The sequence below is a fragment of the Bos grunniens genome, chromosome 23 (genome assembly GCF_055505025.1).
Source record: "Bos grunniens cultivar Pamir isolate PY7600 chromosome 23, Bosgru_T2T1.0, whole genome shotgun sequence".
Taxonomy (NCBI): domain Eukaryota; kingdom Metazoa; phylum Chordata; class Mammalia; order Artiodactyla; family Bovidae; genus Bos; species Bos grunniens.
This window is the reverse complement of record NC_141187.1, coordinates 25,865,812-25,882,059: the sequence shown is the minus strand read 5'-3', so window position 1 is coordinate 25,882,059 and position 16,248 is coordinate 25,865,812. Positions and strand designations below refer to the sequence as shown.

The 16,248-nt window shown below is 41.5% G+C and overlaps 1 protein-coding gene across 3 annotated transcripts in view; it reads right to left on the bottom strand.

Moving 5' to 3' along the window:
- EFHC1 (EF-hand domain containing 1) overlaps positions 1-14,870 on the bottom strand; it is a 39,551-nt gene extending 24,681 nt beyond the window's left edge. For 2 of the 3 annotated variants that reach the window (XM_086369062.1, XM_086369064.1), the window contains exons 1-5: positions 14,757-14,870; positions 12,246-12,467; positions 7,183-7,470; positions 2,945-3,094; positions 1,612-1,804 (exon numbers count right to left, since the gene is read on the bottom strand). In XM_086369062.1, the coding sequence (XP_086225188.1) occupies positions 1,612-1,804; positions 2,945-3,094; positions 7,183-7,470; positions 12,246-12,467; positions 14,757-14,819 (916 nt within the window). In that variant the 5' untranslated portion in view covers positions 14,820-14,870. Of the gene's footprint in view, positions 1-1,611; positions 1,805-2,944; positions 3,095-7,182; positions 7,471-12,245; positions 12,468-13,531 lie in introns of all 3 variants that reach the window. The other variant, XM_086369063.1, reaches the window with a different exon arrangement.
- Positions 14,871-16,248: the final 1,378 nt, after the last annotated feature.

The window sequence follows — 16,248 nt, the reverse complement described above, 5'->3', positions numbered from 1 at the left end:
AAATTTTGTTAGAATTTGGGAAGTTATAGGAGCAGATGATTACGTGTTGAAAAGTTTACACATAGGTCACATTGATGAGGCAGACAAACAAGGAACCTAAGAGTGACTTCATGAGGTTTACTGACCCTTCTTCATGCTACACGGAATACATTCCCATTCTGCCTCTCAGTCATAACTCTAACGCTTGTCAGCTCCAGATGGCAGGCATTTCAGCTCATTTAAGCACCTGGAAGGCCAAACTTAGTACACAGTCCAATGTCACGGAACCCTAGGAGGGTGCTATGGGAGCTAAGCAGAACGGAGCAGGCAGCAGCTGGACTAAGCTGAACAAGGGCGCCAATCCAGTTATTGCTGTTTGAGAATGGAAGCTGTTAAAGCACTTATTCTCACTTCTTAAAATAAGAGGGTTTTAAAGTTAACTCTTAATTTAAAAATGATGACCATTTTTATCGCCCTTTCCCCAGTCTCATTCTCCTCTGCCTCACAGGCCACCATTCTAACGAACTGCTTTCTGGTTTTGCATGTACTATTTACACCGTTTTGTGTTTTACTTTATGTAAGCGGTATTCCACTATGCATCTTGTTTTCTTTTTTCTACACAGCAGTATGCATTTAAGATGCACCCATTCGCTTTCTTGTATATTTTGTTTATTGTTTCTAACAACTACATATTTATCAAGGTGTATTTTCACCACATTTTGACTTTTCACTCTCCAAGTGATGGAAATCTCTACCTCCTTGCCCCTAAACAACTCTGCATTTTTAAAACACACTCCGCAGACCCAGCAATACATGTGGGTGGGCTGGATTTAGCCTTCAGACTGCCGATTTGTTTATAACCTGAGACAAACCTCTTGGCTCAATACCTGGAATTTCTTATCTCTGAGTTCCAAAAAACAGAGTTAAAAAAATAAAAAAACAATGAAAGTATTTACGGAGTTCTGTCATCTATCCAAACATTGGTCAGTACATGTGACCAAGATGACACTCTTGCAAGAGAAAATTCTTAAACTCTTAAGTCAATAACTAAAGCAAGTTCACTTATTCCAGAGAAGTAGTGACAGACAGCATGTCTCAGCTGCATTCTGTTTGCATTCTTGCTCCAATTCACAAGGTTATTTTATACCAGCAAAGAAAGACCAGGGGCTGATAGAATGGGGATCCACCTTTACGAATCAGAGACGTGTCTTTACCACCTGAAGTTATTCCACACAGAAACTTCCTGATTGATTGGGAAGTGGTTGAGGTGAGAAGCAAAGTCCAAAGCACACCTAAGGAAATGGTAAGCTGTGCCTCTGAATGAAAACAAGGCTGTTTCAGAAAAGCACTAAAAGCCTGACATGAAATGGCTCAGAAGCCCTTCCACACTTAAATAAATCTCCCACTGCTGTTTTGGTTCTGCTCCCTTCATCTGGGTATCAATCATCTCTGCCAGATCATTTCAGAGACAAGCTTGGACTGAGGGGCCAGTAACGGAGGGAAGTTACGGAAAAGCCTACAGAACACAGCAGCCATCTCCCAAGTGTAAAGGGAATGATCACATGATTGAGTAACTCCTCTGAGATCCAGGAAAGGTCCCAATTAATAGAGGATAAATTGAATCACACATACTTGCATTCTCCACCAAAACCTTGGGCATGCGCTGGCGGTTCATCAGGAGGGGGAAGGGATCTCGCCCATCATTCCGTTCGTGGACCTCTCGAATTTCCACCGTGTCATCCATAAGATAGTAATGAATGATGTAGGTCCGACATTCACCGAACATGCTGTCTGTGTCATCCCAGATGGCATAGAATCGAAGAACCTTTGAGGAACCCAAAGCAGTGACTTAAAGAAAAAATTCCACAAAGGGAGAGTTTAACTTAGCTACTTTGGCATTTATGTATCAGTGATGAAAAGATTAGCTAGAAAGACTATGAAGTAATCTCAGATGGTTATTAAAAAAAAAAGTATTCACCAAAGATACAAAAACATCTGAAATTATAAACCAGATGTCAACAGCTGGAAAATATTAAGTAATAGGCTTATAAGCTTGTGCTGAGAAAGGATTCATTTTGATCCAAAATATTAGTCAGTGAAAGAAAAGCTGAATTAAAAGAGCAGTGGGCCCTTCATTCAGTGGTTTATACGTAATTAATAAAGATACACGTGAATGGTTTGTATATAATTAGTATGGAAAGAATTTTCATTTATTAATCAGTATTTTAGTTCTTTCAATCTCAAAAACAGAATCTTTACAAAAGAGTAACAGTCATATGACTGGTTTAAAGAATGTTCTTAAAAGAATTTGGTAGTGCTAGGTAAAATTTTCTATACTAAACAGAATTACATTTCTGAGAGAAACAGCAGCAGAGAAGCACTGAGGGTGATCTCGCTGTTTTCTCTTTCCCTTTAGTACAGAGAAGAGAAGACTCGGATCTGCTCTGTACACCAGCTCACAAGGGGGAAGACAGGCTGGAACAGAGTTGGAAAATACCCAGAACATTCTGTACTCAAACATCAATGTATTATAACATTTAACAAGGAAGCATCTGCAATGGGAATGCTTTGAAATTACTATCTTAACATTAGAAACCTACATATATGCAATAGCTTTGAAACATCCCAATATAATTCACTCAAGGTTTCCCAAAGGATTCTTGGAGATTAATTCATGTTTAGGAAAAGAAGTGGGCGGCTGGAAATGTAAAGTTAGGGAGCAGATGGTGCTCAGGAATTACTTTAAAAGAGAAGTTTGGTGGAACTCATAAGACTTAACTTCACAATCTTCTTTGAATCTCTGATATGAAACCTAGGGATTCCTGTACCTGTAACCCCAGAAAGAGAGCACTGTACCTGACCAGTTAAAATACAGATGTAATGTTTCAAAATACACACCTACCAAGACAGCTTGCTAATAAGCAGTGCCGCTTTTGGGAACAAACCTACTAGCTCACTCACCTACCTGTTTGTCAAAGGTGAGAAACTGCTTGAGTTGATCAAAGTCCGTTGGGGTTACATATTTACGGAGAGGCTGTTTCCGGAGTTCAGTGTAAGGATCAAGCGCCATCTTCTCTGGGGGATTTAGCTCAATTCCTTGACTTTCCAAAAATACCTACGTAATTCAAAATTAATAATGATTATCCTTCTTGAAGCTTCTTAAAGTAAGTGCTAAGTGATGCTATAAAAATAAACACTAATATAATAAGAATTTCTAAGCCACTGTCCACATTAACCATTAGTTTAAAGCTTGAGCATGTCTTAGCAGTACCAAGCCTCCGACTGACCCAATTCTGTAATGCAGACAATAACTGATAATTACCTTAAGTAAAAATGTAAGACGTGGTGGCAAGGTAACTGGCTCCAAATATGAATTCAGATCAATTAGATTTAGGTGCCCAGGAACAGAGGAAACACTAGGATTGCTTATACACACTTATATAATGCTTATACATCGGGAACCTAATCATAGTCTGAACAGTATGTAGTTCATGTCGGGTATGGGGCCAAGCTGGGGTTCCCAGGTGGCACAGTGGTGAAGAATCCGCCTGCCAATAAAGAAGACCCAAGAGACGCAGGTTCGATTCCTGCATCAGGAAGATCCCCTGGAGTAGGAAATGGGAACCCACTCCAGTATTCTTTCATGGAAAGTTCCACAGAAAGAGAAGCCTGGTGGGCTACAGTCCATAGGTCCCAGAGAGTCGGACGGGACTGAGCTCATCATACAGCACATGGCGGCAAGCGGCACGAGGGAAAGTTAAGCTGAAATCAAATTCCCAGCTTTCCATCTCAATTAAAACAAATATATGATTAAGCACTTCCCACAAAAAAAAAAAAAAAAAAAAGGAAAAGAAAGCAAACCCACTGGTTATTTCAGACCAAAAAATATTTCAATCAAACAGGAAAGATGAATCAAGGGCTCAAATCTCACTAGAAAAAGTTAAAGAAAGCCATCTGAACTCGATGTGATCTTGAATTTCTTTGCTGATTATGAGCAAATATGTATTATTTTAAGTCACTATATATTTAATACAACTCAATTCTTCTTAAAAGCACAACAAATTTTTTTGTTAAGCACACACACACACTCAAAAACAATTTCCTGGGATCTGTTTACATTCTGGAACTGGAAATTAATGTGGGTTTCTTTGGGGAATTGTGTGGTTTGCTTTTGGACAATTCCATACAAAATGTACAGAATTCAGGGCCAGAATATACGGGCTCTAGTATCAGTTCTGCTAACTAGCTTGTAATCTTAGTATTTAAAGTTTTGGCAGGAATGTAGAAGCTTCCTGAAGTTGACTATTCTTCCTGTCTCTTAGAAAAAAGCCTAAGCTCTTTGAAGTGGTTATTCTAAAGTGTCCCTGGAGGAGCAGAGAGAAGGGAGTGTCTTTGAGAGCAGAAGAGGCAAGTGGGGGAGGGAATTCCCCCAGACAGGAAACTAAGACACAGGCTGGCGGGCCTGAAAAGAGCAAGACTCCCCACGTCTCTGCACAGACGCTCGAAGCCCAGGTGCAGCCCGCCAACACAGGTGTTCAAAGTCTAGTCTCTCACCGGCACCATGCTCCAGAAAGGTGCCCGTGGTCACCAGACAACCTGTGGACCCTGGATGACCCCGTTAGGTCTGGGAACGCTGCTGCTTCCTTGCTGGTCCTAGGGCCCGGAATCTCACGTTCAGCGCACTCTGTCTATGGGACCATTTATGCAGAGCCCTCAGGAGGGGGTGAGAATGGATGGTGATGATGATGTGTGTGAACAGAGATGGTGCCTTGTCCAAATCATACTGTAAAGAGTTTCCTTTCTTATTCACTCATAGGTCTAGCCAGGGCGAAAACCATCAAATCAGGTAAGATGTGGACAAACTTCAGACTATTATAGGAGCCAACTTCTAACAGATCAGTTATTGAAAACATAATCTACTCATCAATGCCTGAAACACTCAGCTCTTGTCTATCAGTCATGAGAACTTCAGCTTCCACAAATTTCTGTATTTGTTTACCTGCTCAACCTTATCAACTTAATCAACCCTTGTGGAGCTTTGTGGTCCTTTTCAGCCGAGCATGGAGCAGTGGGAATTCTGAGTTGTCTGATGCACACTCTCAGCTGAGGTCGAACACTGGGAAGTTCTGCCTGTTTCAGTCCTTTTCCTCGAACGTCCTTTTCAGTCTATTTGGGGCCAGCCACTTTTTCTCACTTATTTGCTTTCTGTAGGCGATTCTGCAGTTTGAAGTGGCCCCCAACCTTAGTGCTACGGTGCTGTCTCATGTTCTCAGTACAAGACGATCAATAAGTACTCAGTACATCTAAAAATGGTTAAAGTGCTGAATTTCATGTTACCTACATTTTACTACAAAAAAGAAAAGGCAGATGTGATGTACCTTACGGAAAAATTACAAGTGTCAGCTAAGCTTCATTCAGGCATGACTTATAGTGCTGTTGGCCAAGACCTCAATGTTAATGAATCAACAATAATCTGTAAACAGAACAACACACAGAACAAGACTGTGTATTGACCACAGGCTTGGAGGAACCCAACTCTGCATTTCTTGTAGGAGCAATGGTTCAGTATTTGTTAATTCAGTGTCTGTGAAGACTGTACTGCATGTAACTACCATTATTAATGAGAAGTGACTACAACTGGCTTAGATCAACAGCTCAGGGATCAACTCGCAAATGTTCAAACTGTAAAGATGTGACTGTAAAAACAATGGTGATACCTCAAATTCATACAACACTTCATAATTTTTCATTGGTGGCACAATCCTGGAACTACCTATGATAAAATGGACTTCAAAACCAGAAAGAGATATCAAGACCCATTTGAGGGGGACGGTCTCTCAGAGATGGTCTGGTACCTCCACCTTCTCTATGGTTTTCTTGGCTGCTCTCAGGGCAGCACGGATGCCATGGCACCCTCTCTCACTGCCCTGAGGTCCTGCCCCTGAGACATCTCATCAGTGAGGCCTTCCCTGGCCAGCCTTCACACACCGCACCCCCTCCAACTCCAACCCCTTTCCCCTCTTTAGTTTCTTCCATAGCTCTTTGCAGCATCTGACAAACATTGGTTTGCTTATTATTTGTTTCCTCCAACCAGAATGTAATAAGTTCTATAAGGGCAAATCTTTATACCTGGCACCTAGAACAGTGCCTGGCATTCAGCAGGCATTAAGTATTTGCTAAATAAATTACTAATTAAAAAAATAATAAATGAGTAAACTCATAGGGGCTCAGTGCATGGTAAAACTTAATTACATTTGGCATTATGTCACATGGGATTAAAGGCATAAAAAATTTAGGAACTGTATCTTTGCTAAGGCAAATTTGCAATTATTTACTAATACCTACACTTTGTGCTAAAGAAAGTGCTCTCTTTTGCTTTTTTTTCTCTCTCTACAATTAAAGGTGTCAAAAATCCATTACATATGAAATAGAGAAATAAAGATTTTTCCCAATATGTGTTTTTCTTTAAAAATGGTTTTATTCCAGGAATTTTTTAGATACCAAGTTTCCCTAGTATACAGCAAGTATGAGTTCCAAAAAAATACAAATCGCACAAAAAACTTTTGGCTCATATCTGCTAGTAGAGATGGTGCTATTTTTGTAAATCCAGACTTAAGCTAAATTGCCCAAGGTCTCTTTCATATTTCTATCCCTTCAAGGGTACCAGCTCCACTACTCTCTATCTGAACTGGCATGTGAACTGATTTCTAACCAAATGATTCAGCCACAATGGGAGTTTAACTTTATTACTCAAATATCCATCGAGGATATGTACCAATGTCATCATGAAAAAGATGATGTCACCATGCAGTGATGGCACATGTGTGCTAAGCCGCTTCAGTCACATCTGACTCTGTGAGGCTCTATAGATTGTAGCCCGCCACGTTCCTCTGTCCCTGGGATTCTCCAAGCAAGAACTCTGGAGTGGGTTGCCGTGCCCTCCTCCAGGGCATCTTTCCAACCCAGGGATCGAACCTGCATCTCTTACATCTCCTGAATTGGCAGGCAGGCTCTTACCACTAGTGCCACCTGGGATGCCCATGATGCCACATATGACATATACAAATGCCAAGTTAACCTACATATTAATCCACTCAGGACAGAGGATCAGTGCCCTCCTCTTACCCTGACAAGTGACATGTATTCTCTCATAGATTAGAACAATGCCTCAGACACCAAAACTTCCCGAAACACATACTATACCTGTGTGAACTTGTCACAGTCAACAATGCGGAAAGTTTTGCCATAAATCGTGATGTTTATTCCTCGGTTTAGGTCTTTCCAATGGTAGTGGTCTCCCCGGTCATTCTTGGAGAGGCGCTGGCGTTTGATTAACTTTCCTTGAGGGATCCCAGAGTTTTCCACGACAGGCTCTATGACGGACATGCTGTCATCTTCTAGATAGTAGTAAATGTGCACTTGGCGGATCCTGTAATGTTCCTCAATTGACATAGGAACATCTTCTTGGAAATAGGCATCAAATTTAAGCACCTGTAATACAGAAGGGTGGGAGAAATGGTGTGTTAGTGTCTCATCAAAAAATAACAAGTCTCTTCTCACGCCAAGAATCACTCAGGGAGGTTCAAATACTCATCATTCCCACCTTGTAATTCCGAGGCTGCCAAACTATGAACATGGGACAAATCTACCCCTGCTGTCTATTTCTATAGAACCTGCAACTAAGAACAGTTTTTAATACATTTAAACGGTCGCAAAATCAAAAGGAGAACAAAATTTCAAAACAATTGGGAACTATACAACATAACATATAATTGCTAATGGCTGCTTTCCCATGATAAGGGCAGAGTTGAGTAGTTGGACTGCTGCTACGGACTGAATTATGTCCCCACCTCCACAATATGCAGTGTTGGAAATTTAACCTTCAACATGACTATATTTGGAGATAAGGTGCCAAGGAGCTAAGTAAGATTACATGAGTCCTGAGGGTAGAGCCCCAATCCAACAGAACTAGTGGCCTTCTAAGAAGAGGAAGAGAGCTCTCTCCCTCCCTCTCAGCACACACGCACTGAGCAAAGGCCGTACGAGGACACAGCACGAAGCCAGCTGCCTGAAAGGCAGGAAGAAAGCCTTCACCAGAAACCAAATCAACAGCAATCTTGGACTTGAAGCGTCCAGAACTGTGGGAAAATTAATTTCTATTGTTTAAGCCACCTGTCTGTCTGTATTTTATTATGGCAGCTCAAGACCAAATATTTATTATTTGGCCCTTCACAGAAAAAGCTTGCTGACCTCTGAACTAAATACTCAAAATAGGGGTAGACAGTTTACTAATGTGTTCCTTAAAGACTTAACTCTACTAGCCTTATTTCAATGTCAAAAATTCCATTTCAAATTTGTGAAAAGGATAAGAAATTTGGACAAGACGACGACTTTTGGTTTCAAAATGAAAACGAATCTCAAGTCCATTTCTTTAGAAGTGGGGTGCCTTGTAAACATATATTAATGACATATTCATTCTTAGAGACTTATATGAATGAATCTCAAATTGACCATCCATCACAACATCTTTGGGTGGCTTGTAAATACCTGTTTTGTGCTCAGAAACAACCATCCCAGATGGACCAAATCCCAGGTCTTCTGGAAGCAGCAGCATCAGTGTAAAGTCAAAATGGCACAAAATGGGATTTTAAAGTGTCTATTATTCTATTTTTAACATTTCTTTTCAAGGCAAGAACATATTAGAATGATGTTTCAGGGAAGTAAGAGTGTTAACCCAAACCCAACTCTATTAAAACAAGGGGAACAAACCAAGGAGACTTTTTAGCGAAGACACAATTATGGCTCAATGGAGGAGGAGATGAAATAATGTATAATGTTTACTGCGGAAGAATAAGATAAGAACCAAAAAAGAATGGGCAACTGCATAGCAGAAATATGAATATAATGGAGTCAGGGCCTTAAAACTCATAACAAAAAGATGAAATGGATGAATATAGCAGAATGTTTAAAGCAAAACAATCATACAGTAAAAGCCAAATATGAAGATCCTTTTAAAGTAACATTTTACAGCAACTGCAAAGAATGAAATGAAGACATGATCAGTAATTCATGTACATAATAGTCAGTATTTGAACCACAGACTTACACAGATTTTTCTGAGAAGATGACTTTGGCAGTGCAGATAGGGGGCTCGAATTTAGGCTTACTGAATTTAAGTGACCGCACAGTTAACACCGAAGGAGGCGACTTGAGATGTAGAGCTGGGTTTGGAGAAAGATGTCAGCATTAGGGGAAAAAAAAAAAAATGACTCAAACATTTTGACCTGAGCAACTGAAAAAAATGGAACTACAATCAAATTGATATGGGGGAGACTGTAGTGGAGCATATTTTGGGGATGAGGAAACAAAATTAGGGGTTTGGTTTTGAACATGTTTACTTTTGAGGTATTCACTAAACATTCAAGAGGAGATGTCAAACGGGTAACTCATCTAGAATTCAGGACACAGTTCATCATGTAAAGGACATTTCAAGGTAAGAGTCTGGAGTCAAGGAGTGAGCAGAGACAAAGGAGAAGAACACACACTGAACCCTGGAGCATACCCAGCTTCCCAAGCCATCTGTTTTCTATGGTGGAGGGGATACAGATACCTTTGGCAACAGAAAGTTGGCCTCAGAACGGGAGGCAGGAAAAAGATACATACACACACACCACATTTTAAAGGCTCAAATAATCAGGATTTTATGCATTCTATTTTTTAAAACGTTAATGAGTTATTTAAAAGCAAACCTTATAGAATTATGTCACATGATCAGTACAAATGAATCCTAATCTATCTTTGTGCTTACACTTGTGAATTGTGACCACTGTAGGCCAGAGGAGCTGGGTAGTGGTTACATTTTCCTAAAGAAGTGATGTTCTCAGAGCTGTGCTTTGAGGAATAAACCAAGCAGAAAGAAGGTAGGGTTTTTTTTGTTTTGTCTTGTTTTTAAGACAGGATGGTATGACCCTAGGTAGAGAAGCAGTCCCCTGAGTGAAATGGCAGCAGGATGAAAAGATGAAAGAAGAAGAACACCACAGAGTGGGAAGTCAGCCTGGGGAAAGATGAGAATGGCACAGGAGCAAAGGGGAAGACGAAGGCATTCCCTGGAGAAGTCCTGGTCTTTATCATCTGTGTAAGAGGTCGTTGCTGCTGCTAAGTTGCTTCAGTCGTGTCCGACTCTGTGCGACCCCACAGACGGCAGCCCACCAGGCTCCCCCATCCTTGGGATTCTCCAGGCAAGAACACTGGAGTGGGGTGCCATTTCCTTCTCCAGTGCATGAAAGTGAAAAGTGAAAGTGAAGTCGCTCAGTCGTGTCCGACTCCTAGTGACCCCACGGACTGCAGCCTACCAGGCTCCTCCATCCATGGGATTTTCCAGGCGAGAGTACTGGAGTGGGTTGCCATTATATTCAGTTATATTCTAATCATGAGGAACGGCATGAAGAATGTCCAAAATATGGACACATATCTTGGCTATGAAGTGGATTTCTGGGTATTCTCAAAAAATTTAAACTCTGATTTAATTCACAGAACCTGTAATTTCCTTACTGCAAAAAAAAAAAAAAAAAACAACTCAGGTTCAAAACCATGTATTTAACTACTCTACTTCATAATTTATGGTAAGAATTATTTATCAAGAAATTATGATGATCCAAGTAAATGAATAGAAAAAAATATAAATATTCTTTTCACAACAAATATCTTTAAAGAAATGAATTGTAGTATTTAAAAAGTATAAATTAAGTAATGACAATTAGCATAAAATTACATAGAAAAACAAAAAATAAGAAGCTTATTTCCTATTAGGCACAATTTTCTCTCTTTGAATTTCATTAATACTTTTTCACTTTCTAGTTTACAATAGTTATTTGCTATTGTTTTCAGTAAAAATTGAACATAACCATTTATATCTTGATAAACTGTTAAAACCTGCCTGCAAATGCCAGAGACTTAAGAGATGTGGGTTTGATCCCTAGGTCGGGAAGATCCCCTGGAGGAGGGCATGGCAGGCTGCTCCAGTATTTTTGCCTGGAGAATCCCATGGACAGAGGAGCCTGGTGGGCCCCAGTCCATAGGGTCACAGAGTCGGACACAGTTGAAGCGACTTAACACAGCACAAACTTAAAAATGCCTGTCTCACTCCTCTCTTGTATTTTCAGCCCTCTCCCTTTTCTATTGGCTTTGCAGTGCCATTCACAGCTGTAAATAAACAAGAGACACAAGAACAAAGTTAAGACATACAAAATCATGTATCACTGATAAGGGATGTTTAGGTTCAGCCTAGGAAAGCACATGTCAATCTGTTTGTATCAAATGAGTTAGCTGAGATGGGGAAGGGGAGATGATATAGATTATGGCTGATACAGTAAAAAATACTTGCTTCTAATTAAGTGATTACCAGTGCAAATGGCAAATTTCCACAAGATTATTTTGTACCTTTCTGCCTCTAGCTTCAATAAGTACTCTGTAAGACCAAGAAAACAGACAAGTAATATAGGCCAGGAGTAAATGAAGACAGTTAACTCCTGATTAGTAGTTGTCACATTCAGTTATATATAGACATCATTGGGGAATTAGAATCAATGAAGGGTTGGGGTGACACCCAAGTTTCTTAAAAGTCCCGTCAGTAATTCTGCTGCATGGCCAGGGTTAGGACAACCTTACCTTAGTGAAAAGAGAAAGCTCACTGACAAGGAAAATCAAGAAAGATATGGAAATGTTAACAGATGGAAATAAAACTCACATTACAAAAGCATAAGAATAAATAAAACAAAAATGTTATACTACCCTTTGGTTCAGTTACGACAAATCTGAAATGTTTCCTGAAAAACAAAAACTTACAGAAACAGACAAAAACCGACAATAGATGAAGTCATTTTCATGATATTTTGCATTTCACAGAGATTAAGAATTTGTCATTACTGCAGGATACAGGACTTTTAAAATGTGGAAAACACATCAAACAGGTAAACACAGCAATACGAACTCAAGAATTCAGAACCACCCCATGCCAACTTTTTAAAACAGTATTTAGAAAATATTTCAGGGACATTTACAGGGAATTATTTTCTGTAATCAGCTTCCTGAGTAAAGAAAGAGTCTTTCAATCCTGAGTCCAGCTGTCTATGACTAAGGGTTGAGGCATTTGAACAATTTTTTCCTCAGAGAATCTGGAAAGCCTGTGGTTTACTACTGACTTTTCTGCAAACAGCTGGCTCTCAGAAATCTGAATTTGAGGGGTACCCTTTGATCCCAGATGATACCTTTTTGTCGAAAGCCACATGTGCAGGAACAAACACTGCAGGCGGGGCCTGCCTGGCCTGTCCATACGTGAGGATTGGGATCTTGCTGGCCAGCTCATCCAGATCAGCCTGGGACAGCTGGTTGACCTGGAGCCTGTCCCCACCAATCCCAACTGTTGGACGTCGAACAACTGCGTAGCCATTCCTGTAGCCCAGAGTCTGGCTTCTATGAAATGCTGTTTTCTGAAGGAAAAAAGAAGTGTGTCATGATATAACAAGTATTTGTTAGGTAGAAGAGCTAACTTCCAAAGGTATCAGATTCAACCTTTACTTATAAACATCCACAAACCCTGTATCAAAAATTTTACCTACATGAGAAGCTTCTTGTATTTTAAGCTAAAACAGGTGGCCAGGAACAAGGCGGGAGGCAGCAGCCTGAGCTTAAAATAAAATTTAAAGCCCTGTTACTGAGCATCCAATTTTAATTATCAGCTCACCTGCCACAAAAAAACTAAAATATCTTTATGTAGACTCCTAATTTTGTACTATCTTATCTGGTGGTTATAAGTCACAGAACCAAAACAATCCAAATCTGTGAAACGATTTCTTACCTGAAATGAAAGGCCCTCTTGCTACAGTGACACTAATATATTGTAACTCTTTGGAAAGCAAATGGATATTATGGATTTAAAGTCAAACTCAATAATTCCACCCTCCATCCTTTGAGTACATAATCCAAAATCATGGGAAAGAACAATATGCCTAAGGCTGACAATTACAATGTTAATTACAATATACCAAAACATGAGAAGCAATCTAAAAGACAAGCAAATGATGGAAAGCTCACTTAATGGGCTATTATGCAGCTATTAAAATACTTGTTTTGAAGACCATGTAGCAATCTGGGGGAAATGTTTATGATTTAATAAGCCCAGAAAAGCAGCTTATAAAAATATACACATACTACAATTACAAGCATGCAAACACGTGCACAAAAAGACTGCTTTGGAGAATGTTCTCTGTTCTATACATTTCTGAATTATGTTGTTGTTCTTTTTTACAATCAACAGATTTTTTTTTTTGATAACTGGAAAAAACCAAAAGATTATATAAAAAAGAAAAAAGTGAAAATGAAGTATTTTTGAAGGAAGGAGATCAAAACAGTGGCACGGGGACCCAGCCTCCCCACCACTCCACAAAGATCAACGGTCGGACAGCTATCCACAAATAAGAGCTCTGGAAGAGGTCCATGTAGTAGGTTTCAGCAACACAGTGGGATATTTGTACAGGAAGAGAAGGAAGACTACCTCATTTTGTCTGCATCATCTCATCCTCCAAACCAGCACTGTTCAGTGCCAGGAGACAACTTCCCCTCAACAGGAAAGGAAGAACCAAGTGAGCAGTCAGGCTCCAGTCTTTTTTACTTTACCTTCATGACCAAGGAGAGGAACTTATTGTTTAAATTGTTAAACTACATAAATGATTATTGTTTCATCTTTGAAAATCAGCCTATTGAATCTTAATGCTGACCTTCCCACACATATTTCAGCAACCCTGAAATTTCAGTATTAAAATCATAATTTTGTCAAGGGCTAAACTGTGTTGGAGAAAAAAAACACAAGCCTATTTTGTTTTTCCTCTTCAGTTTTGTCTAGAAGATACAACTAACAACACTTAAGGTAGGGGAGGAGTGAAACAAAATCCAAATAGGAATCTTTTATAAAAATGTTAAAAGCGAAAAGAAAAGGGCTAGAGAAGAAAAAACAAGAACACATCAATTGTGGCAGAGGGAACTAAAGTGCAATTATCTCCTACAAAGCACCTAAGGATGATTTGGGAGGAAGATGGCCAAGTGTTGAAAATTTAACTTTCCAAGCGAGAGGATTTGGGGGAAAAGATTAAACAAGACTGCAGAAAAAGTCGACATGCTGGACAGAAAAGGAGATGGGGCTTGGTAGAAGCATAAATGAGACCGAGGAAAAGGACCTGACATAACGAAGCCAACAGATGGAAAATGGAGTTGGGAGTGGGAGCGATTACTGGGTCTAGGATTCAGAAGAGGGAAATGCGGGCTTGGGGAGAGTGGGCGCGATGGGGCTGTGGAAATAAGGATGAAGGCGTATAGAAGTTGAGTCGGGGAAGGGGCCCAGGTTGAGGGAAGAAGAGTTTAAGGATGGAACTGGGCAGAAAAGGGTATGTGCAGAGGGAGAATGAGCTAGGCAGAAGGCCGAGGGAGCTCGGGAACCAGGTGGGGAAAACCAGCAAGAGCAGAGCAGCAAGGAAGAACGCTGGGAGGCCAACAGACTGCCAGGATGGAGTGGAAAACCCAGAAAGGGATGGGCTGAAAGCAAACTGGAGAAAGAGAGTGAGGTTGGGTGGGGGGTGGGGGTGTGGAGAACAGCGTTGGGGGCAGAGAGAGGGTTTGAAGGGGAAAAGGACAAACTCGCGTGGACGAGCAGAGACGCAACCTGCTGCGAGCTCTCCAAGGCTGCCAGGAGGTGGGGACAGGGGTTTGGCCGGAGACGTCCTCACCGTTAAGTCCTTAAAGGACGTGCCTGGGAGAAAGGGCAGGCCATGCACTGGGTTAGACACCATCGCGCCCGCTCTCGCTGCAACCACCCGAGTAGGGTTTGGCTCTCCTGGGTTGCCAGGGGAACCAGCGGCGTTCTGGGCGGCCCGGCAGCTCCATGGTAACGCCAAACACGCCGAGCGCTTGCGGAAGAGGGGCGGGGCCCGAGACGCAGGCGTGTCCGGTCCGCGCGTGCGCAGCCCGTGGACTAGACGTTCTCGCGGGAGTGTGGCCGAGGGGAGCTGGCCCCGCCCCGCGCAGTCACGTGAGAACACGGGGCGGGGCGAGGCGAGGTGGTTTGGGATGACGTGGTGGTTCTCCCCTTGAGGGTCCGGGTTCCGGGCGGGTCCTTAGATCAGTGACAGGGGAAGGGTCCTTCCTTCGCTCCATCCCAGTCCTCACCTCACCTCACCTCGCCCGTCCCGCTCGCTCTTCTCCCACCCGTGGGAAAAAGGCTCTTGTCCCAGTTCACACGGAAGTGTCACTGGTTGGTTCCGGTTGAAAGTGTTACTTCTGAACCCGTGCTTCCCTGGGGCCAGGGACTGAGAAATATTCATTATTGTAATTCTGTTGTTCAAGGATGTTCAATAAACAAAAGCAACTGACTGGTGCCTAATCCTCCAACTACGTCATTCAAGTTTTTTCCTACTTTACCTTTCTGAAGGAAATGGCAACCCACTCCAGTATTCTTGCCTGGAGAATCTAATGGACAGAGGAGCCTGGCGGGCTACATACAGTCCATGGGGTCGCCAAGGGTCGGACACGACTGAGCGACTAAGCGCAGCACATTCTATTTCTACACCCTCCTTCACAGGCCTTGGTGGGGGCGGGGGGGTCTTACATATTCACCGTAGGACACTCAGTATTTGTTGACTGGAGAGCTACACGGCGCTTCTGTCAATTCTCCGAGTATCTACGATCACTACCTACAGTTGCAATAAAAAGATCAGACCCACGAGGGGAAATACATCTTCCAAGAAAAATTTGTCATAGCAGAGAAGCAAATAAGCGCGGTGATAAATTGTCAAAACCGTAGGTACTCTTTTTACAAAACTTGTTTAAATTATTATCCCTTAAAAAATGTAATCCTGTACTTGAAACATCTTCAAGAAAGGAAAAAACAAGCTATCAGAAGCGCTGAGGAGCTTAAAAAGAAAAACAAAACCCAGATGCCTGGACATTGGATTCATTGGGTTTGAAATGGGGCCCAGGCATCTGATTTTTATAACAGCTGTTTCTGAGAATGAGCCAGTTTAACGGAGTGCAATAGAGTAGCAAGCTTCGCGCCAAAGGCATCCATGTCATGGGTGGTTTACTGCCAATACAGACAAAGGCTTTAGTTTTACTGCTGCTTGTCAGAGTAAATCCCCCTGATGGGTTTCACTAACAGGCGTAAACCTCAGGGGGCCCAGGCCATCAATCCACTAGTAGCAGTGAAGCAGTTCTTGGTGGCTG